We start from the raw sequence: 23816 nt of genomic DNA, 5'->3' as shown, positions 1-23816 counted from the left end.
CTAGATATTTATATGCAAATGAATGAAACTTGACCCCTATCTCTTCCCATATACAAAAATCAAATCAAAATGGATTACAGACTTAAATCTAAGATTTCAAACTATGAAACTACTGACAGAAAAATTTGGGGAAACTCTCCGGAATACTGGTCTGGGCAAAAATTTCTTGAGTAATACCCCACAAACACAGGCAACAAAGTAAAAATGGATAAATGGGATCACATCTAGCTTAAAAGCTTCTGCACAGCAAAGAAAAACACAAAGTGAAAAGACAACCCACAGAAAGAGAGAAAATATTTGCAAACAACCCATCTGACAAAGGAGTAATAACTAGAATATAAAAGGAGCTCAAACACTATAGGAAAGATATCTAATAATCTGATTTTTAAAATGGGCAAAAGATCTGAATTGACATTTCTCAAAAGAAAATATACGAATGACAGCCCGGGCATGGTAGCTCATGCCTGTAATACCAGCACTTTGGGAGGCGGAGGAAGGCAGATCACCTGAGGTCAGGAGTTCGAGACCAGCCTGGCCAACATGGTGAAACCCCATCTCTACTAAAAATATAAAAATTAGCTGGGCGTGGTGGCATGCACCTGTAATCCCAGCTACCCAGGAGGCTGATGCAGGAGAATTGCTGGAACCCGGGAGGCAGAGGTTGCAGTGAGCCGGGATTGTACCACTACACTGCAGCCTAGGCCATAGAGCAAGACTCTGTCTCAAAAAAAAAAAAAAAATATATACACACACACACACACACACACACACACATATATATACGACAAACAGGTATATGAAAAGGTGCTCAACCATTGACATTCTTCACAAAATTAGAAAAAACTAACTGAACACATGAAGCTAGAGACTAGGAGGATGGTTACCAGAGGCTAGCAAGGGTAGTGGGGATGGGGGAAATGGAAATGGTTAATGGGTACAAAAAAGAAAAAAAAAAAAAAACCCACAAAATGAAAACACTTAGTATTGGCTACACAACAAGGTAACTACAGAATTGTACATTTTAAAGTAACTCAATGAGTACAACTGGATTGTTTGTAACACAAAGCATAAATGCTTGAAATGACGTATACCCCATTTAACCTGATGTGGTTATTATGTATTGCATGCCTGTATCAAAGTATCTCATGTAACACATAAATATATATACCTATGACATACCCAAAAAAATTACAAATAAAAATATTTTTTACAAAGTAGTGAGATGTGTATGAAAAGTCAAAATAATGAGACGCAGATACTAATATCGGAGTATTGACTTTTGATACCTAAAATTTGGATTTGGTAATGTTTGGAATGTGCTCTAAAATGATTATACAAAAAAGGAGGAAAATTTGCTCCAAAAAGAATGATATAAATAGATCAAAAAGGGTTTAATCCAACAAAGCTGAAAATGAAATAATAAAGCTGGTTTACAAGCCGTAAGTCAAACGCTATAGCTGTCAGATAGTTGTGTCTATTTATTTGGGTAATACCGAAATAGGGTAAGGCAGGGACTCAAAGAGATGACATATAATTAGAATCATGAAATATATAAACTGTATCCAAGGATAGACAGTTACGTGTGTTCTTTGTATCATTTCATTTCAGTTGAGGTTGGGCATACAGCCATAATCTTAGAATCCAAATTAGGGTACAATAAAAAAAATTGTAACTAATCTCTCCTCAAGCATATGCAATTGAAGCTGCAATATACATTTTGGTTTTTATTTTAATGGACGTGAATGGAAAAGTAAGAAAATGGGAGCACAATGAATCAGAGTGAGGTCTGAAGCTAATCTTTAGAAATGGTGAGGACACAGAAAGTCACAGATAAAGATCGAGCCTATGTCACTATGATCTCTGTCTTCCTAATTTGAGCCCAGAGTGACATCTAGTCTTTAGAATTGGAAATTAAAAAGAGAGCTGATCTATGATTACTGACTCCAGCCATGCATACACCCTCCACTTTCTTTTTTGCTCAGGCTGAAGCTGAAAAAATTACTACATTTTAACATGAATTTATTTATTTATGTCTGGGAATGGGTGAAATAATAAGATGTCTTTGATTCTAAAATATTAACTCTATGATATAGTACTCTTATAGTCTCTCTTTTTAAAAAGAATCTTTAAAAAATAGAACCACCACATACAATTCTCATATACCTCATAAAAAATGAACACGAGGTGTTCAACAGCACTTACCATAAAAGAAAACACCAACCGAACAATTACATTTGTTGTATAATCATGTGTCTCAAACTAAATATCCTATAGGAATATTTTACATTCTTGATGAACAACCTCACCTTCACAAGGCAGGTTTCTTTAAAAAAATTCCAGGAAATTAGGAATGACAGTTAGTGAACTACAGGCCACCAATGAAATATCATCTGGCTTCAGCTGCACTATTTGATTTCCATGAGCTCCTTTAGAGCCCTTTATTTACAAGGAGGCTAGGGCTCCTCTGGAGTATAAACCTGAAGATACAAGATTGATTGCTGAAGAAGTCAGTTTTAAGGATACTTTTAAAATGCAATCATTGCAGCCATAAAATTTAAAGAAATCATACTTAAGTGTTTAGTAAAAATTAATATTGCAACACTCACTGCCACACTAAATCAGAGGGTTAAAGTCAGAATATCAATACTGTCAGTTACTCTTCTACAATACTTAAACTTCATTCAACTATTTTTCAACAGAAATAGGAATGGAGCTTCATAGAAAAAGTACACTCAAATGGATACGCTGAAAAAACAATTGGAATCCACTGTGAATTCAGATCATTTACAGGTAGAAATAAATTATGTAGGTCTAAAAATCATTGTAATATTATATTCAAGAGTTCCCAGTTCAACTGTAAATTGATAGAGATTTACATAGTTTCAATATTAAAATAAAAATGGCAAGATTGTATTTTTTGAGGGGACAAGGAGTTAAAATTAATAGAAAGATGCTTTAAATTAATAGAAAGATGCTTTTAATCGTAGTATTTTCTGTATGAAACATGCTACATGAAAACAGCATAATCAATCAGAACAGCTTTAGAATCAGGGTGAGTGGCCTAGACCTGGCCCTGGGTCTGCCATGCAAAGGACAATGGTACCTTGGACAACAGGACTGCTCAGTGTGTGAGCACAGGAGCCAGGCAATAACTGTGGATGGAACAGAGAACTCTTAATGCCTTGGTGAGCTGATCACATAATCTCTAATTTCTAAATTTATGATTCAGGGCAAAGGAGAGAACATCACTGGCCAAACTGATTCTGCAATACTTTATGGTGGCTCATGTACTAGGAATAGGACCTATATAATAAATAAGAGCTTGATATATTTATATAGTCAAGATTAGAAGCAGGACTTCCTGGCTATGTTAAATATGTCTTACATTTATTAACATAATAATCACATGAAAGGAAAATACAGTCATGTGTCACATAAACACATTTTGGTCAAAGATGGACTGCATACATGACAGTAGTCCCATAAGATTGTAAGGCTGTTTTTCTTTTGTGCCTTTTCTATGTTTAGGTACACAAATACTTACCATTGTGTTACAACTGCCTACACTACTCAGGACAGTAGTAGCAATAGGCTACATCATATAGCCTAGGTGTGTAGCAGGCTATACCGTCCACGTTTGTGTTAGTACACTGTATTATGTTCACACAATGACAAAACTGCCAACGATGCATTACTCAGAATGTATCCCTATCATTAAGCAATGCATAAATGGACCAAAATGTTTTCTGGGCCCACTGATGTAGTGACTTCTTAAATGGGAGATAAAACCTCTAACATTAAAATATACCAGATTATTCAGACCATAAAGAGTATCCATATTTTCCTCTCTTCTTTCACTCCCCAAAGTGAATGCCAGCAATAAAATCATCCAGAAAGACACCCCTCTCAGACTTACTGAGAACTAAATATACACAGTCATGACAAAAATTTTCATCATGTAAGGCGTATTCTTTATATTGTCATTCAGGTTTTTAACTTCAGTTGCAAGGAAGTGTAATTCTCTGTCATTAGAGATCATTGAGGAATAAAGTAAATGCTGCTATTACAGCTGAAATCATCAAGCTGAGCACCTGCTCTGAGATCATGAGTGAGGGATACACTGCTGAGGTCTGATTGTTCTTCACTTTCAAGAATGTTCTGATTCCTTTTGAAAGACAATTTTTAAGAAAAATTAAGGTAAAACTAACAGTAACAAAGTTGACATAGATTGTTGGAATGAAAATCAAAGATTCGAAGTAAGTTAAATTTTTATATTATTATTATTATTATTATTTTCTTCTGCCCCCAAAAATCTGCAGGAAAGTAGTAAGGTAAATTTTTAACAAGGTCTTTAGGAAAAACAATTTAGGTCAAGTCAATTCTTTGTCTCTAAATGGGGGATCATTTGTTATTAAATGTTCTGTCTAAAATTCACAGCAATGCCTAGTACAGACCAGAAACTCTAGAATGTACTAAGGTATAAATGTAAGGATGAGTAAGTGGGGAAAGACCTTATGCTAGTTGAAAGGTTGGATATGACATCAGGCCCAGTGGCTGATGCCTATAACCCCAGCACTTCAGGAGGCCAAAGTGAGAGGCTCACTTGAGCCCAGGAGTTTGAGAACAGCCTGGGCAACATAGTGAGACCTTGTCTCTACAAAAGAATTAAAAAATTAGCCAGGCATGGTGGCGCATGCCTGTAGTCCCAGCTACCCAGGAGGCTGAGGTGGGAAGATCACTTGAGCCCAGGAGTTCAAGATTGCGGTGAGCCATAATTGCACCACTGCACTCCAGTCTGGATGACAGAGTGAGACCCTGTCTCAAAAAAAGAAAAATAAATGTTGGATATGAACATGGTTTATTCAGGGGTCACTGAGGATCCCCTACCTTGTTACTTGAAATACTTTTCAAGTATTGCAAAATAGGGACGGACAAGAAAATGAAGCAAAATTCTGAAGCCTTGAAAACGTAAATGTGGACACGATAAACTGACAGTCCCTGCAGGTTCCTAAGCAGAGGACTGACACCAGAAATTTACCTAATAGTTGGGCACGGTGGCTCACGGCTGCAATCTTAGCATTTTGGGAGGCCGAGGCAGGTGGATCACCTGAGGTCAGGAGTTCAAGACCAGCCTGACCAACAAGGTGAAACCCTGTCTCTATTAAAAATACAAAAATTAGCGAGGCATGGTGGCAGGTGCCTGTAGTCCCAGATACTCAGGAGGCTGAGGCAGGAGAATTGCTTAACCTGGGAGGCAGAGGTTGCAATGAGCTGATATCACGCCACTGCACTCCAGCCTGGGCAACGGAGAGAGACTCCATCTCAAAAAAAAAAAAAAAAAAAAAAAAAGGACCAGGAGTGGTGGCTCCCTCCTGTAATCCCAGCATTTTGGGAGGCCGAGGCAAGCAGATCACGAGGTCAGGAGATCAAAAACATCCTGGTTAACACATTGAAACCCTTTTGTATTCTCTACTAAAAATACAAAAAATTAGCCAGGTGTGGTGGCGGGTGCCTGTAGTCTCAGCTACTTGGGAGGCTGAGGCAGGAGAATGGTGTGGACCTGGAAGGCGGAGCTTGTAGTGAGTCAACATCTCGCCACTGTGCTCCAGTCTGGGTGACAAGAGTGAGACTAAGTCTCAAAAAAAAAAAAGAAAAGAAATTTACCTAATATTTCTACAATGGATATAGAACCACCAGATAACATGCTTTTGAGAGGGAAGACTAGAAACACAAGGAAGTGTGGAATTGCATCTATAAGCACCTGAACAATCTTATCTTTTTCATTAGACTCAAATGTGACCACCATGGGTGGGGTGGGAAGAAAGATTAAGCAATACTAAAATAAGCCACTTACTGCTGTCCACGCATTTCTTTTGCACCGGGCACACAGCCATCCATCACAGATCTCATGAGAAGGAATACCATAACAACCTATAAAATAATAGTATGTATCCATGCATTAGGTCTTTTTCACCTTTAAAATATTGCAGATCTCAGTACTGAAATAAATAAAAATGGAACACTAGCCTACCATACTGTCTTGATTCTCACTGTATAGAACAAAACATAAGCAAGGTGAATGTGAGTCTTATTGATAACTAACACAATAGTTATAGAGAATACTTATGGAACATCTTGAATGGGTAATAAAATTTTAAAATGTCAAGTCTACTAATTTGTTCACACACAGACATCTCAAAATAAGTTGCAATCCACGGGGCAAAGTTTAAGGAAATGTTAAAAATAATACAATAAATATACTGTGACCTAATATTATTAAATTAATTTAAATTTTGAAGTAATTTAAAATTACTTCAAAAATTAAGTCTAACTACCTTCAACCTCAATGATAAGGCAAATGTTGCAAATTCAGAGTTAGCAATGAAGGAATATTTTCAATTCAATTTGTCTATTCAGCTCATGCCTGACCCAAAATAACTATCTAAGGTGATGGCTGATTATGCAAATATACATAGCAATTACATGGCATCAAGGAACACATGTCACTCTGACTTCTTGAGATAAGAGAATTGTGAAATATTTAAATGAGTAATTTTTAATATTTCTGATATTAAAACCCCCTCCTTATAGGAGGGTTAAGATTTAATGAGTAATTTTTGAAAATTTCTATAACATTTGAGATGGAAACAAAATAACAGAAATGTAATTTCCCGAGAAAAAAATCTATCATAGTTAACCATGTCCATGAAATAATGAGTTAAAGCATATGTGTATAAAATAGTATGGTGACACTGCATAGCTGCTACATTCAGGAATCAGATTATATCCCAATTATTTTGTGTCCTGGTGCTTTACCTATTGTATACACATAACAATGTAAGGTGTGTATATGCATGTGTGTGTGTTCCAAATTGCCTTCAATATGAAAACAAGATGGCTATTATTATATTTCAAGCAGATACTATTTAAATCCTTTAAGTAGATAGTATCTAATCAATCAATAAATGATAAATGACGAAGTTGTTTCAACCCTAATATAAAGCAATTATTACTCTGAGGTAAAGACAGAAGATAATATCTATATTATAAACCATTCAAACTACATTGACAGAGGACAGGCCATACCTAAGTGAGTTACTAGAATATGTGATTTGGTAAGATCTGGAATATTAAAATGCCTTAAAATACAGTTGTAGTATATGAGATCCCTTTTACATATTTCATAGGATTTACATGGCAGATCAATAAATGTTTACCACTTATCCAACTGTTAAAAATAATAAATTGAGATAGGTGTGGAGACTATCTCAGTCCAGGGGTAAAACAACTGTAATGAGTGTTCTCCCCTGGAAAGCAATAGAGATTTCCACCCTTACGAATGAAAAAAAGTTAACTCAATACAACAATTCTGAGAATAACCAAAGGAACATCCATTTCTCTTTTAAAAGTCACAAAGAAAAACAGTCTTCAACAATATCAGACTTTCAAATTAAGTTTTTATAAACTAGATCTTAAAGTAAGTAAAATTCAAGTATGTGAAAGGAACCCCATGATAACTCCTCACCTGAACCCCAAACAAACAAACCAACAAAAAAAAAACCCAGATCTGCTCTCCACTGATACTACATGAAAGTGGTGAAAAAAAGATGAATATACTAACTCATACTTTTACTAGAAGAAATGTGAAAAAGAATGATATAACCATGAAGAATGCCAATAGTCCATGCAACAGATCTGACAGGTTCCAAAAACGTGAGAAATAAAGATGATGTGAAATGCTGAAAAGCCAGTGATTGATGAATTATAGATCCATTTACTTGCATGAACCCGTACGCAGCACTTTGCACAGGAAATCAGAAGACTTGTTCCATCCTCTTCAAGGAAGGCATTGGGTGGAGAATATTCTATATTTTCTTCACTATAAATAAAACACATCTCTGGTATAAGGGGCTTAGTCTTTCCTTCCAACGTAATGACTTCATCTAATTTTGTCTCCCATCTAGCATCATTTTCTTCATTGCTGCTATCTGGCTGAAAAACACAACGTTTCCACATGAGTGAAAAACATGGAAAAGAGCTCATCATTCTAGTCACTCAAATCCACTAACTCCTGTTCCAGACACTAACTTCTAACTTTTGTTCTTCCTGTTGTTCTCCTTGATCAAACTACTAGTTTTTTGGTTTTTGTTTTTTTTTTAAATCAACATTCCACCTCAGACTCCCACCCAAAAGCTAATCTGCAGGAACAGGACAATATTCTATCATGTCTGTTCATATAAGAAAGTGACTAGCTAATCAAATTGTGTCTTCCCAAAATTAGTTCATGGAAAGCATCAATTCTTTTGCTTCTTCATATGCACTAGGGTTAAGAGATCTGTTTTCATTTACTGAAGAATCATATTTTGCTACACTTGAAGGAGTGTACAAAGACCCAGTTTTAATCTGTGCAGCAGTATTAGGAGAGGCTTTAAGAATTTTTGCCTCATCACAATATTTGAAAGCAAGAGAGAGAGAACTGGTACATGTCACTAAATAAGAAAGAATAATGTATCAAACAAAACTATTACCTCACACCAAAAGATAGAAAAAACATTTAGTACATTTAGTATTTACTTGAAAGTATAAGTAATGAATTACCTCACAGATTTTATATTATTTTATGTTTTATACTGTATTATTTTATATTAAATCTCCACGAATCTTACGATTTTAGTTTGAATTTTTTCATTATTGAGACATATACAGATTATAATGTAGAAATAAGAATCAATAAGTAGTTAAAACCCAGAAATTTAATGACTAAAGGAAGAGAAAAATAATGTTTATCACTCACCAGTGCCACATTAAAAAACATGAAGGGAATAAATTATTTCCTCTGTTACAAAGGTCTGAAAATGTGAGATACCACACATTTTCTTGCTCTGAAATGTCTGAACAGAACAGTTTATTTTTATAAGGAACTCTACGACAGACATAATCTTGAATAAAATATTTGTTTCTATAAATAAAAATATAACCCAAAACATAATGTTCATGTCAATATACTTCATAATATATTGTACCTTAAAATGAACCACATAGTTCCACCCTTACAAGATTCCTAAAGATCATTTCAACTGTGTGAGTGCTGAGGACTGTGACCCTCCATTAGCTGAGGTGCTATCAGTATCATATCTATGGAATGATGCTGAAAACATTATCAAGCACAGCCAGCTGATGAGGATGAACTGGAAAATTTAGTTTGTAGTGAGTCTTGGCTGTGTCTTTTGCATGTTCCACATGGGAAGGTGAAGAGACACTTAAAATTTGGACCTAGGGCTGACATTTCTATTATTTGAGAATGACATTTTCAAACAACAACCAAAAAAAACAGAGATAAACTTAAACAAGTTCTATCTTTGAAAGCTTCTACTATTTGTAAGCTTTAAGTTGTGTTTCTTGGTAAAAGAGGTAGAAAAGTTGAAAGTAACCCCCCCCCCCCCATGAAATAAAATAAGATACTCAGAAAAGATTTGGGAGACCAAAGTAGAAGGATCTCTTGAGGTCAGGAGCTCAAGACTAGCCTAGGCAAAATAGTAAGACCAAGTCGCCAGAAAAATTAAAAAATAAATTTAAAACATTAGGCAGGTATGGTGGCTCACACCTATAGTCCTAGCTACTGTGGAAGCTGAGGCAGAAGGATAGCTTGAGCCAGAGTACAAGCCTACGTGGGGTCATGATTATGCCACTGCACTTCAGCCTGGGCAACAGAGCACGACCCTATCTCAAAAGGAAAAGATAAAGTATTTTCAGAAAAGTGTCTCCCAAGGAGAATGTAGAAAGTGTTTGTGGTTCTATGAAAGCCATCAGCTACCTAAGGATGTCTTCCTTCTTATGTGCAAAGGAAGCCCACAACAATTTACAGTGATCTTGTGGTATGTGGGTCACATGGAAAGCAGAGCAAAGAAGGCAACTATGACAGCAGCTCCCCTTTACCTTATGGTATGGCATGAGCAGAGTGCAGATGGCACAGTGTGGCTTCATCCTGGCCACTGTTGCATTATACTCTTGTTCAGCTGCGAAGTTAGGGGACTTCGTCTGCCAAAGGTGGATGAGAGGTTTCGCCCAAGACTCTGTTTCTTCCACTTCCTCCTCAATGGACAGAACCTCAGGCAATTCTTAAGGGAGAAGGCAGGAAAATATCGTGAGCATGGGAACCAGGGAAAACAATCACCCTGAGTACAAAAAAAGCAAACATTCCACAGAATCTGTGATACTAAGGCCAGAAACCAAACCTATTTTGTCTTTCAAATACATCCTGAGAGAGCCAGAATAAGGGAAGTTGCCTTATAATCCTCCTCAAGCCTCAAAGCCTAGATCAGATCTCATGGCCAGACAACCACCGTCGTTTTGTGACCCTCCCCATCCCTACCAGAAATAATTACACTGTTCCCTCCTTCCCACATTACTCCTTCCGTGTCTCTACTGCTACGGTAAAAGCTCCAATACTAAAATAGGTTTGTGTGTATGAGATTATCTTCTAGTTATCAGAGTAATTCACAATCCAGAAACTACTTTGCCAATTTTTACTTTCTTCATCTAACATAGTACACGGCTCAATAAAAGTTTAATTGAACTTCACTGAATTAACTCCTGGTTCAAGAATTTATTACAATTAACATTTTTACAGAGCAGCTATAAAGTGCCAAGCAATATACTGGCATTACACGGATATAAAAGAAAATCCCTAGTCAGATCTTCTCATTTGTTCCATAAAATACCCCTAGAGGGTCAAGTCTTTTAAATGTATATTTCTTTTTTCTTTTTCTTTCTTTCTTTTTTTTAAGATGGAGCTTTGCTCTTCATGCCTAGGCTGGAGTATAATGGTGCCATCTCAGCTCACTGCAACCACTGCCTCCGGGGTTCAAGTCACTCTACTGCTTCAGCCTTCCGAGTAGTTAGGATTACAGGCGCCCACCACCATGCCTGGCTAATTGTTTTTGTATTTTTAGTAGAGATGGAGTTTCACCACGTTGGCCAGGCTGATCTAGAACTCCTGACCTCAGGTGATCCACCCACCTCCGCCTGCCAAAGTGCTGGGATTACAGGCATGAGCCACCAAGCCTGGCCTAAAATGTATATTTCTTTACTCCACAAGAACAGCACTTTATAAAATCTTACAGAGCACCAGAAAAATACAGAAAGACACAACATGTTAGCAAAAAACTCTTCATGCCTATAGCAGAGGGCAGTACATCAGAGCAAGTAGCCAGAATAAAAGCTGCACCCAGTGTCTAGGGCTGTGACACATTCTAAACATCTGCATGAGTAGCTTTCATAGTCCGATAAATGAATACTGTAGAGCAATGTGCTTAACTACAAAGCACTGGTGAGTGAGTGTGTTCCAGCCCTTGCCATGTTGACTTACCTGTTTCAGAAAAAGTCAAATTAGATTTGCACTGATGGCAAAATGGGAAGGACTGAATGAGGCTGAAAATAACTCAAAATATGTCAAATGTCAACTGTAGCACAAAGGGTGGCATTATTATAATAATCATGTTATCATGGTTGTTGTTATTATTTTTACAATGGAAAACACTTGGTATTCACCCATGGGTAGAGTATTTGAAAACAAAACAAAAGATAAGAATCTTTGCCTATATTTGCAATAAAGTAATCTGACTCTAAATGTAAACTGTTTCTCGCAGCACTTGGCCTCACCATAATAGCAAAAGGAGATGGCTAAAAAATTATTATAGCACAGGATATACTACAGCTAATTTTATGCATTTATGATTTAATACTGCACCTTTATATTTGGTTACATCCGTGTTTGTGTGCATATGTTGTGATAAATTTTAACTTTTTATAATAGATTTATGTTTATAGTAGTAAACGATAAAACAGTCTTGTATCTGCATATATTTTATGCATTCATGACCTATCTTTTTCTTTATTTTTTAAATATTTCCAGGCTATATGATTCATTTGTGAGTTTTTTCAAATTGTTCCAAGTCTATGAGAAATGTTCTAATGTACTTATTGAAAAAAAATTGCATGTAAGTAGACCCAAACAATTCAAACCAGTGATGTTCAAGGAGTCAACTGGAATTGAAAGATAACCGCCATTCTCAAAACATGATCTGTGAACTCCAGGGGATGCACAATCCTGTTGCATGGCATCTGTATAGTCAAAACTACTTTCATAATAACACACGTTATTTGACTATGTTACCCAGTTGAGATTTGTAACAGTGATACAAAAGCAGTAGAGAGTAAAATTGTTGGTGCCTCAGCATGAATCAAGTGGTACCAAAGGAATCATTATATTGACTACCTCATACTTACAGAGGTAACAAAAAGGCAGTTTCTCTTAGTAATGCCTTTGATGGGGGGAAGCATCAATTTTATTACATCTGTGGAAAAAAAGGAATGTATGCATAAAGTATTTCTGTGCACACTGAAGTTCAAGAGTAGTCTTTAGAAAAGCCCTTGTGCAATTCATTGAACTGCGGATTGAATTGCCTGCCATTTTCATGGAATGCCACTTTTTCCATGAAAAAAATTATTAGCAGACAAACTACGGTCATTCAGACTTGGGTGGCTGGCAGGAATTCGCTTGAAAATAAACAAAAAAAACCTGTCAATTTTTTAAAAAACAACTAGAGTATTTGTCAACAATGATAAAAATCAAGCTTATAAGTCACAATTAAAATTTCTGGAAAATTTGTATCCATTACTGTAAGCTCAACAGATTCCAAATGCTTAAATCTGTCTCTGGTGGAAGTGATAATAATAATGAATGTAATTTTTTATATCATATAAAGAGATGCATCAACATCTAAAAGATCTGGATAACTCACATCTTTGTTTGCCAACGCATAGTAACAAAAATCATGCATGGATTAAAAAGCCACTTAAAATGCAAGACACACCAATGAACTTTCAGCTTAATAGAGTACAAAAAATTCACTGATATGATTTTAGGTTCCACACTGAAACTAAACTACTGTTTGTCAGGTTTTGATAAAGAGTCAAAGAAGAACGTCCCCTTAACTATCTAGAAAGGTTATTAAAATACTGCTTGCTCCCTTTCCAACCACATTATCTGGGGGAAGCCAAAATTTTCATCATATTCTTCAACCAAAACAACATAGTGCAAGAGACTGAATGCAGAAGCAAATAAAAGAAAGCAGCTGTCTTTTATTAAATCCAATACTAAACACATTTGAAAAAAATATAACATCTCCCAATCCTGCAGCCCCTGGTAACTAGCATCCTACTCTCTGCTTTTAGAAGTTTGATGTTTTTAGATTCCACATATAAGTGAGATCATGTGGTATCTGTCTTTCTGTTCCTGGCTCAATTCACTTAACATAATGTCCACCAGTTTCATTCATGGAGCAGCAAATGTCAGGATTTCCTTCTTTTATAAGGTTGAACAGTATTGGACTGTGTACACACACAATATTTTCCTTATCCATTCCTTGATTGATGGATACTTCAGATTTATTTCATATTGTACTTATTGTGAATAATGCTGACTGCACATGTAAGTGCAGATATCTCTTTGACATACGGATTTCATTTCTCTTACATCCTTTGGACATACCCAGATGGGGATTTCTGGATCAAAAGGTAAACCTATTTTTAATTTTGTTCAGGAATCTTCGTACTGTTACCCATAATGGCTGTACTAATTTACATTCCCACCAACATTGTACAAAGGTTCCCATTTCTCTATATCCTAACCAACACTTGTTGTCTTTTTGATAATAGCCATTCTAACAGGGATAAGAAGTGAGGATTTCACTTGCACTTTCCTAATGAGCTGTGATGTGGGGTGTTTTTCATATAACTGTTGGCCATCCATATGTCTTCTGCTGAGAAACATCTATTCAGGTCCTTTGCCCAGTTTTAATCCAGTTAATTGTTTTCTTGCTATTTAGCTGTTTAAGTTCCTTATATATTGGGATATATATATAAGGATATTATATATCCTTATATAATAATCAGGTTTGGGGCTTTTTATATAGTAATCAGGTTTGGGGCTTTTCTTTATAGAAGAGTTTCCTGATTCCAACTCCTTATTCATTTCTGGTCTGTTCAGATTTCCTATTTCTTCAGGATTTAGTGTTGGTAGATGATTTGTGTCTTAAGAATTTATGCGCTGATTATCCAAAGTGGTGTTATAATTGTTTAGTCTTTTATTAATATGATCCTCTGTATTTCTGTGGTATCAGTTGTAATGTTTTTCATTTCTGATTTTTAGTCTTCTTTTTTCCTTAATCTAACTAAAAGTTTGTCAATTTTATCTTTCCAGAAAAGGTATCTATTGGACCTTTGTACTGTTTTTCTATTCTCTATTTCATTTATTTCTGCTCTGATCTCTATTATTTCCATCCTTCTACTTTCTTTGGGCTTAGTTTGTTCTTCTTTTTCTAATTCCTTGTGGCGTAATATTAGGTTGAAATCCTTCTTTTTTGGTGTATGCATTTATTGCTAAAAACTTCCTTCTTCAAACGCTTTTTGCTGCATTTTGTAACTTTTCTTATGTTGTGTTTCCCTTTCCATTTGTGTAAAGATGTTTTTAAATTTCCCTTTAAATTTCTTCCTTGACTCATTGATTATTCACAGGAGCATATTCTTAATTTCCATGCATTTGTGAATTTTCTAAAATTCCTTGTTATTGGCTTCCAGTTTCATAGCATTGTGGTCAGAAAATACACCTGGTATAATGTCAGTCTTCTAGCATTTAGTAAAATGTGTTTTGTGGCCTAACATATGATCTATCCTGAAGAATGTCCCATGTATGCTTGAGGAGAATGTGTATTCTGCAGGTGTTCAACAGAAGATTGCACTGCTTAATGCCACCACAATAGGTATTAGATTTCAACATGAATTTTATTAGAGAGAACACACTGAAATCATACCAAGTTTCTTCATTCTTTGTCATTACTTTTTCTTTCTCTTTCTCTGGTTAATTTCAAGCGACCTGTCTTCAAGTTCACTGATTCTTTGACTTGAGACCACTGTTGAATCCCTCTTGGAATTTTTCAGTTCAGTTATTGTGTTCTTTATCTCCAGAATATGTTTGGTTCTCTTTTATGGCTTCTATCTCTTCGTTCAAATTCTCAACTTGTTTGTGCATTATCTTCCTGATTTCATTTAGTTGTCTATCTGTATTCACTTGCAGCTCATTAAGCTTCTTTAAGATTATTATTTTGAATTGCTTTTAGGCAGTTTGTAAATCCATATTTCTTTACTGTTGGTTACTCAGGTTTTATTTTGTTCCCTCAGTGGTGTCATGTTTCCCTGATTATTCATGATTCTTGTGACCATGAGTTGGTATCTATGCATTTGAAGAAGCAGTGACTTATCCCAGTCTTTGTAGATTGGCTTTGGCTTGGAAAACCCTTCACCAGTCAGCCCATCCAGATTTTCTAGGCAGGCCATCTGGCATGGTCCAAGGGTAGGCTTGCTCCTGGAATCCTCCAGCCTTATGTCTGCATCAGTATGTGAGCTGGCCTGGCACCTGAGTTCATGGGGTTGTATCTGGGGCCTAAGTCCACCATGTAAGAACTGGAGCTTGGGACTACTGAGTTAGGCCAGGATCTTGGGTTCATGGGGGCCAGCTTGGCACCAATGTTCCACTGGCGTAGTCCTGTCAACTGGATCCACAGGGATGTTCCTGGATGCTTGGTCTGTGGGAGTTGGCCCAATGCCAGAGTCTTCTGTGGTAGACCTGTACCCTGGGTTCACTAGGGCAGGCATGAAAACCAGGTCCACAAGTGCTGGACTACATCCTAGACCAGGGGAACAGCTTGGAGCCTGAGTCTGTGGGGGTTGTCTTGGCTCTGGAGTAGGCCTGGAGTCTGGGACTGTAAATGCTGGTTACTGTTGAGGCAGGCTTGGAGGCTGGCTTCGTGGGTGCTGATCTAGAATCTAAGGATGTGGGTACTGACCTGACACTTGAGCTAGTCTTGAGGCTGAGAGATGGCCTGACACTGGAGCAATCTTGGAGGCTCAGTCTGCAGGTACCAGCCAGGAATCTAGGGTTATGGGACTGTGTGGTGCTGGGTTTCACTGCAACAGACCTTAGATTGGGGTCTGAGGCAAAATCTGGTTCTCACAACACTCTCCTTCCCACACAGGTATCCCTATCGCTCTCCTCACTGTACTTCCTGGGGTTAGGGGCGCGGTAATACAGGTAATGCAAAACTGTCCTTCCCATCTCTTCAATGCATCTTTTTTCATTTATGTGCTATACTCAGGTGCCATCATCTCTCCTCTGGTTCCCGTATGTCTTTTGAAGACATTTTTGAGCATTGATAGTTGTTAAATTGATGTTTCTGCCAGGGGACAAGCGCTGTGAAGTCCTATTCAACCGCCTTGCTGATGTTTCTAATTATTTTTTATGGTTTGGGAAAATCATTATTTTTTATGAAAATAAATGTAACTATTTAAGTAAATGTAGTTTTTATTGCTACTTTTAAATGAATTAATATAATTTAAGTTTTCCCTGGTGTGATTTCCAGTAAGTAAGTATCAATAAAATAAACGCACAAAAAAGGAAATAAAAGAATCTTCTTTCGGGTCCTCAGAAGAGTTAAGAACATAAGGCTTCCTGAGACCAAAAAGACTGAGAACCACTGGCATATACATGTGCACATTTTTCTAAAAGTGTTAGTATCAAAGAGTCACTGCTAAACAATACAAGCCTTAAAAAGACCTGGTGTAGGCTTCGCTCTTAAAACCAAGCAGTAACTTCATAAACAACTTGCCTTAATCAACTTGAAATACTTAAGCAAAAAGAAAACAAGAGTCAACACAGCAAAAGGGCCTCATTTTCTCTCTAGGTTCTTTCATGAATGTCTGCGTGGTTTGCCAGAAATTAAAGAAAAAAAAGATTTTATGCCAAGAGCACTTAATTTTTTTCTTCCTCAGTCAGTGAGCCTCTCACCTCATGGTGGAAACCCATACTCCTAGATTAAGATTTTTACAAAAACACTGTCATTCCTTGTAGCAAGTAACATGCCGTCAAGAAAACCATGAGTCTAAATACAAAGCAGTTCCTCAAATCTATGTAAGCCTTTCTAAATTTACAGAAGCCCAGTATACCAGGAACCAAGGTATGAGGAACTTTGTCCTAAATAAGGAAGCATAAGCAGTAGCTAAAAGGGCCATCCTATGGAAGAGGGCTAGCCACTCAACAAACACTACTGTGAGGTGGAAATGGGAAAACCAGATACTAACTTGGATAAATGTACTGAAGAAATGTGTTGAAAATACTGCCACCTTGTCAACAATACCTTCAATACCTGTTTTCAAATTTTTTAATCACCATGTCAATAAAAAAAAATTATTTTATAAATTGTTTCATTTTATAAATGAACTTGCCTATAGACGAAACTCCTGGATCATATACACAATAGACTGAAACTGTTTTTTTATAGTAGTATGAAAAGTATTCATTCTCACTTAGACCCAGGAAACCAATCATTGCCTCTTACTGTGAATTATTTCTGACAGAATTAAAAACTCCTGGACAAAGGTAGTAGAAATAGCTCTGCAAACAGAGCCTAAGAATACTCCTCAAGAAGAAACATGAGTCAAAACAAAAATATCTGATTTATATGTGTGCCGGCTGGGTATTAAGAAACTGGCCACAACTTCCGCTTCTACAATTACCTACAGGTAAAATCACAGCAATTAGCCATTCACTGCCTGCTTACAACCCTCCCTTCTCAGCCTTTCCAAGGTGTCTCAAATGCATCTCCAAAGCTATTCTCTCTGCTTGCCATTCAAATCATACTGTCCACTCCTCAGGACCATGAACAATTCTGCTTTTCAAACACCTCAAAAGGATAGCTAGATTTTGTCTTGTCATTGATCATTAACTACACAATCAGTATCACCTCTGATGCTCACCCAATGATTCCCCAAAAGTCAGAGAGGTCTGCCTGGAAGAGACTCATCCCACAGGACATGGTAAGAGAAGGGGAGGCCCCATTAATTTGAAGCACAGGAAATACTAAAAACTTTCTGGTTCTAATAAGAAAGTTAGCCTTGCTGAAAGAGTATCTTAAGACATTCAGAGAATCTCCAAAAGTTTTCTACTTACACTAATTTGCAGTATTCCAGCAGATTAATAAAACTTCCCAAGGTGAGGAAGGGTCACACTGGGGAGATGTTGTTAGCAACTGTGTAAACATACAGTATTTATTTTAATGTTATTTATTTTTGGTTGCTTTGTACACACATTAATTTGTATTACTTTTCATACAAAAAGGAAAATGACTTTTACATAAAGTAAAAAGTCACACTAGAAAATATATATTTGAAAACATTAGTCCAAGCGTCACCAAATTATTCTAAGATAAGCATGGTTTTAAAAGTGTAGAGCTCTGCTCCAACCTATCAGAATAAATTAAAATAATGCTTCATTCATGCAGTCTATATGGTCTTGGTTGGGTGATGATTCTAAATCTGTTTCTCAATCTGTAAGATGAGTACAAGATCAGTTAAATGTCAGGGTTTTCCAACAAGTTATATGAGATAGCCAAAAGTTGCTATTTGCTGGTATGTGCAACCTAGTACTTCAGTACATGATGATCCTTCCTCTCTAGGCCTCCAACATAATCTCTGCAAAGGTCTGTGGGGGTTCAGTCAGGCTGGTGGAAAAAATTTTAGTTATAATTGCCACAAATGCTCTCGGAAGCCCTGAGAGTTTACATAACTTCGGTAATAAATCTGGCTGAAGGCAGCCGAGTCCCCTTACCTTTAGTTAAATAAATTAGAGTAGAAACAAAGGAATGTGAGGCATTTATCTAACTTATTTGTTTACTCATGTGGTCTTAACACTAACCTTTGTTCTACCATGGGTGCTTAATTCCTTTACACTCTGGAAGTCTACAATGTCAATTACCCTCTCGTAGTGTTGACTCAAGCCTTTGTCAATTAATCTTTACTAAATAAATGTGAGTCTCACTGGCTGGTCGGGGCCACGGCTGTGACTAAGTGGCCATACACTCTGTAGAACTGGCAAAGCAGAATATCTGTGTGTCAGTGTACTTTATTCATCAGTCACTGGGTCAGGATCTGCAGGACAGAACCCCGCAGCAGCCATTCAGAAAATTTCTTAAAATGTATGCCGTAAATACTAACCTTTTAAGATGACAACACAGATTAGAACAGAACCAATCTAGACAGATACCAAGTTATCTCCTATACATAAGTATTTCCATCAAAAGGTTTAGCCTTGTAGGAAAAATAAAAGCCTTTATTCTCCCATTCACTCAAAAACATCACTGAATATAATTGATGATAATAAAGAAATTAATGTCCTTTACAAAAGTATCCAAAAGAATCTTTTTTAAAATATGCAAATAAATTATGGCATAGCTATATAATGCATGCCTTAGAAGAAATGCTTTTGAGGATTAATGAAATATATAGTATGAATATATACATTATACAACATATTAGTTGAATATAATATTATAATCAATAAAAAATGGGAGCACAAAACCGTGCATAGGGAATATTGCCAATTCTACTAAAAAAGTTAAATGTCTGGAATAAAGAGGCTTTTTAAGTTTTCATAATTATAAAAATTTGTCATCTTAAAAGTTTTTTAAAAACTGCTGTCAAAATAATATTAGGTGGGAACTATGAACTGGGGGAAACCTTGCTTTAAGAACAGATTTTTGCCAGATTTATTCACTCACCCAGGACAGTCTCTTTGAACAAATTTTGTTACATGTAAGTGACGTCCCTAAAGAAAAATATTTGGGCCATTTGTGAAAGGGCTGCTGCCAGGACTTGTGGATGGAACTCAGCAGATGAGAAAAGCTATCGATTCCACTACAGCATAATTTCCCTCTGCCAGTCATCACAGTCATTCTGCTGCTTGGGGTGATGCTCCAGTGAGGTGTTTCGGCTGGTACAGCACCATTCTCTGCTATGAAGAGCACAGCAGCATCTGTTCCATTTCAGGTACCTGAGCAAAATCTCAGTCCTGGGAGGCATTATATATGGTTTCAAACATCCTGCAGGAAATGCGGGGTATAGTGGGGTGGGTACAGAAGTGAGGTACTCAAAAAGGCAAAGATTCAAACTTGGGAACTTTATAATTTCTGTACTGAATAATGTATGAAAACAATATTTAAGTGATTTTTTTTTTAAATGCTGACCTTCAAATGTTTATATTATAAAGCTCTGTTCAGAAGTACAAAAGAGAAAAAAATTATAGAACTTTAGGTATGATTTTACTGAGAAGTGGTGACATTGAGAAAAAATTAAAATTCTACATTATAGTTCCCCCAAAATGCTAATGTAATAATGAATAGCAGAGAATTCTACAGTTTAAAGTCTAAAGCACTTAAGAAATTAAATGGATGTATATAGTTTTGTTCTTTATGTATCACCTCTCAATAACACTGATACCAAAGTATTTCAAAAGGATACATTACAACTGACTCTATATACACTTTAAATAAGAAAAACATTCCAAAGGACACACCTTCAAAATTCCTATTACAAAAAAAAAAAATAAAGCCATGATAATTATGCTACCTCTGAGGCAATGGGTTTCGCCAGGAACTATGGCATAACCAGAGTGGTTTAAGTTTCTTACAGAACATCAGCTCATATTTTATATACATTTTACAACATGCATGAACAAAAACAAGAAATGCTGGGAAGCTGATCTACACTATTAACAAAGGTATCTGGCTATAATCAGACATTTATATGTGTCCATTTCAACTTCTTTTACCAGTATTCTAGCCGCTAAGGGAGGTTGTTAGTGTGATAAAGTTGAAAGAGTGGGCTGGGCACGGTGGCTTATGCCTGTAATCCTGACACTTTGGGAGGGCGAGGCAGGTGGATCACTTGAGGTCAGACCAGCCTGACAAATATGGTGAAACCCAGTCTCTATTAAAAATACAAACATTAGCCAGGCAAGGTGGCAGGCACCTGTAGTCTCAGTTACTCGGAAGGCTGAGACAGGAGAATCACTTGAACCTGGGAGGTGGAGGCTGCAGTGAGCCGAGATACTGCCACTTCACTCCAGCCTGGGAGACATAGCATCCATCCGTCTAAAAAACAACAGTGTAGAGTGTAAACTTTGGAACTGAACAGACAGTATTTAAAGCCTGTTATCTACCACTTACTAGCTTTGTGATCTAGGGCAAGTGAATTCACGTCTATGAGCTTCGATTGCCTTACCAGTAAAAATGATGCTAGCATCATCTAAAAGAATTATAAGTAATGGTTACTAGTAATGTATACAACAAATAGGAGGAAACCAGCTTAGTCAATTCTCATATCATGGTAGGAAGGAGAAGAAGAAAACTCCTAAAGAAAGCTGGCATACCCTTGGGAAACTTAGCTGTCAACCTGGCACCAGAAGGAACATATTCTGAGCATCAAATCAAAGAAAGGTGAAAAAGGAGAAAGAGCCACATGATCTGAAGAGAAAAAACAGTATTATACATTTTAAAGTTGCTAACAGAGTAAAATTCTCATGCTTTCACCACAAAATGTTATGTATTTAAGGTGACATGTAAGTCAACTAACTTATTCCACATTGTACTAATAAAACGCAACACCATTTAGTACCCCACAAATTTATACAATTATAAATTGTCTATTTACAATTAAAAAACAAAGACAGGCGAAAGACTAAGCATATGAAATTCATAATATGCTAGAATTTCATAATATGACAGATTCTGGAAATAAGAAATTAAAAGCAACAGTCCTGTCCCTTTATGGAGTTCAAAACTACCCATGTGAGGCAGGTGTGGTGGCTCACGCCTGTAATCCCAGCACTTTGGGAGGCCGAGGCAGGAGGATCACTTGAGGCCAGGAGTTCAAGACCAGCCTGGCCAACGTGGAGAAACCCTGTCTCTACTAAAAATACAAAAACTAGCCGAGTGTGGTGGTACGTGCCTGTAGTCCTACATACTCAGGAGGTTAAGGCAGGAGAATCACTTGAACCGGAAGGCAGAGGCTGCAGTGAGCCAAGACTATGCCACTGCACTCCAGTGTGGGTAACAGAACGAGACTCTGTCTCAAACAAAAACTACCCATGGGAAAAACCTCCAGATTCATAAGCTATTTCATTAACAGCATATATAATATAAAGTCAAAAAATGGCAAAACAAGATCTCCAAGCAAGAAACTGTTAACACTAGCATGATGCAATCCACATGAAAAAGAAGCTCCCCATACCAAAAAAAAAAAAAAAAAGTCAGCTTTGGTCACCTATGTATGTGACAGCAGGAATCATAGCTATTTTGACCCAACAACTAATAGAGAGTTATCATGTGGCAGATCACACAAAACAGCTGCTAAGAAGAGAACTTCAAATAGGGCGGCCATCATGCCAACTAAGGAAGATAAGGACATGGACTATTCAGGGGTGCATACAGAAATAAGGAGAGAACGAGGCTATAAATCTTCTTCCTCTCATTTCCCTTCAAAATATATTACATGGTCCTGTCAACTTTACCTCATAAAAGATTCAATCTTCTCCTGGGGGTGCCCAAGAAGATTCTTAACCCAGATCCATGGCTCACTCACTTGAAGGCATTATCCAGTTTACTCCTCAAGAAAAGACTTTATCAACAACTATGGAAATATTTATGTAATACTCAAACACATATACATATCATAGCCAATCCTTTCTCCTTAACTTTCTACTTTTTTAAAGCACAACAAAAATCTCTGCAAAACAAAACAAAGAACATAAACACTAAAACAATGAAGTATCAGTCTAGAATTTATATAACTCATCTCATCATTTCTCTGAAGCCTGGAAACCTAACACCTCCGAAAGGGAAAAGGACTAAAACAACTCTATGAAAATTAAAATGCTGATAAAGAGAGCCATCTTCTAATCATTCACTAGCTGGAAGTCTTGAACATGTTTACTTAACTTCTATGACCAACGTGCACAAATGCCAACCTGCAGAATGTTGCCAGCCAGGACTAAGTTTTCATTGGCCAGTGGTAAAACAAAGAATATGAAGACATAAAGTCACCACAAAGTTAAAATTTAAAATATACATAAACTTTCCATGCTGATTCTCCATCTTCAGAGCTAGTTTTACAACCAAAGAAAAGGTGAAAATATCAATGAAAAAAAATGTGGACCAAAATATGTGCTAATTCAGTGGTCTATAAAGCTAAGACATTCTGTCTCCAAGGAAAAGAAACTGTGTTCAGGTTGAAAAAATGTAAAGTAGCAGACTTGAGTTGTATGAAATTGCAGTTTTCATTGAGTAAAAAAAATTTCAAATATTGACAATTTCATATACATTACAACCTAATACAATCATTATTTTTCTAAAGAATTGAATGTACCACGAAATTGTGCTATCAAAATCTGTTCCTGGGTAGTTTTCTACAAGACTTTAAGAGTAACAAGGTTATGGTTGAATTTATTTGTAAGTTAATTTAAAAAAAATAACAAAGCATACATGAACTCAAAAGAATCAAAGTCTTTATTATTATCTTACAATCTCCATGCTTTTAGCACATTCAGAAACCTGATCATAAGATTTCATGATAATCATTGTTTAGAAAAGTTTCAAAATTGAACGTAAAAAGTACAGAAAGTAACAGCATCACATAAATTATAAAGCCAGCATTTTTGTCTCTAATTTAATCAAAACCTGCCCAAGCCACTAGCATAATAGAAGTGAGGTGGTTTTTTTATTCACCATACTACAGTAAAAATCAACGCCACTGGGACTTCTAGTGAAATTTACCGACAGAAATCAAGCTAAACTGAGAGCACTAAATTATTATTACAAACCTAAGCACTAGACAAAATATCCATTTTATCTGAATGCCAACAACATGTA

The 23816-nt window shown here is 36.5% G+C and overlaps 1 protein-coding gene across 9 annotated transcripts in view; it reads right to left on the bottom strand.

Annotated features, from left to right (window-relative positions):
- The window catches only part of LOC105489137 (lysine demethylase 4C), a 416176-nt gene that overhangs the window by 153587 nt on the left and 238773 nt on the right, over positions 1–23816 (bottom strand). For all 9 annotated transcript variants that reach the window (XR_011612551.1, XR_011612550.1, XM_071077763.1 and 6 more), the window contains 3 exons: positions 9937–10118; positions 7779–7992; positions 5855–5931 (listed from right to left, as the gene is read on the bottom strand). Coding sequence is in view for 7 of the 9 variants with exons in the window: in XM_071077763.1 (XP_070933864.1) it covers positions 5855–5931; positions 7779–7992; positions 9937–10118 (473 nt within the window). In the remaining 2 variants the exon portion in view is untranslated. The remainder of the gene's footprint in view (positions 1–5854; positions 5932–7778; positions 7993–9936; positions 10119–23816) is intronic.

The sequence above is a fragment of the Macaca nemestrina genome, chromosome 14 (genome assembly GCF_043159975.1).
Source record: "Macaca nemestrina isolate mMacNem1 chromosome 14, mMacNem.hap1, whole genome shotgun sequence".
Classification (NCBI taxonomy): domain Eukaryota; kingdom Metazoa; phylum Chordata; class Mammalia; order Primates; family Cercopithecidae; genus Macaca; species Macaca nemestrina.
This window is presented reverse-complemented; position numbering and strand designations above follow the sequence as displayed.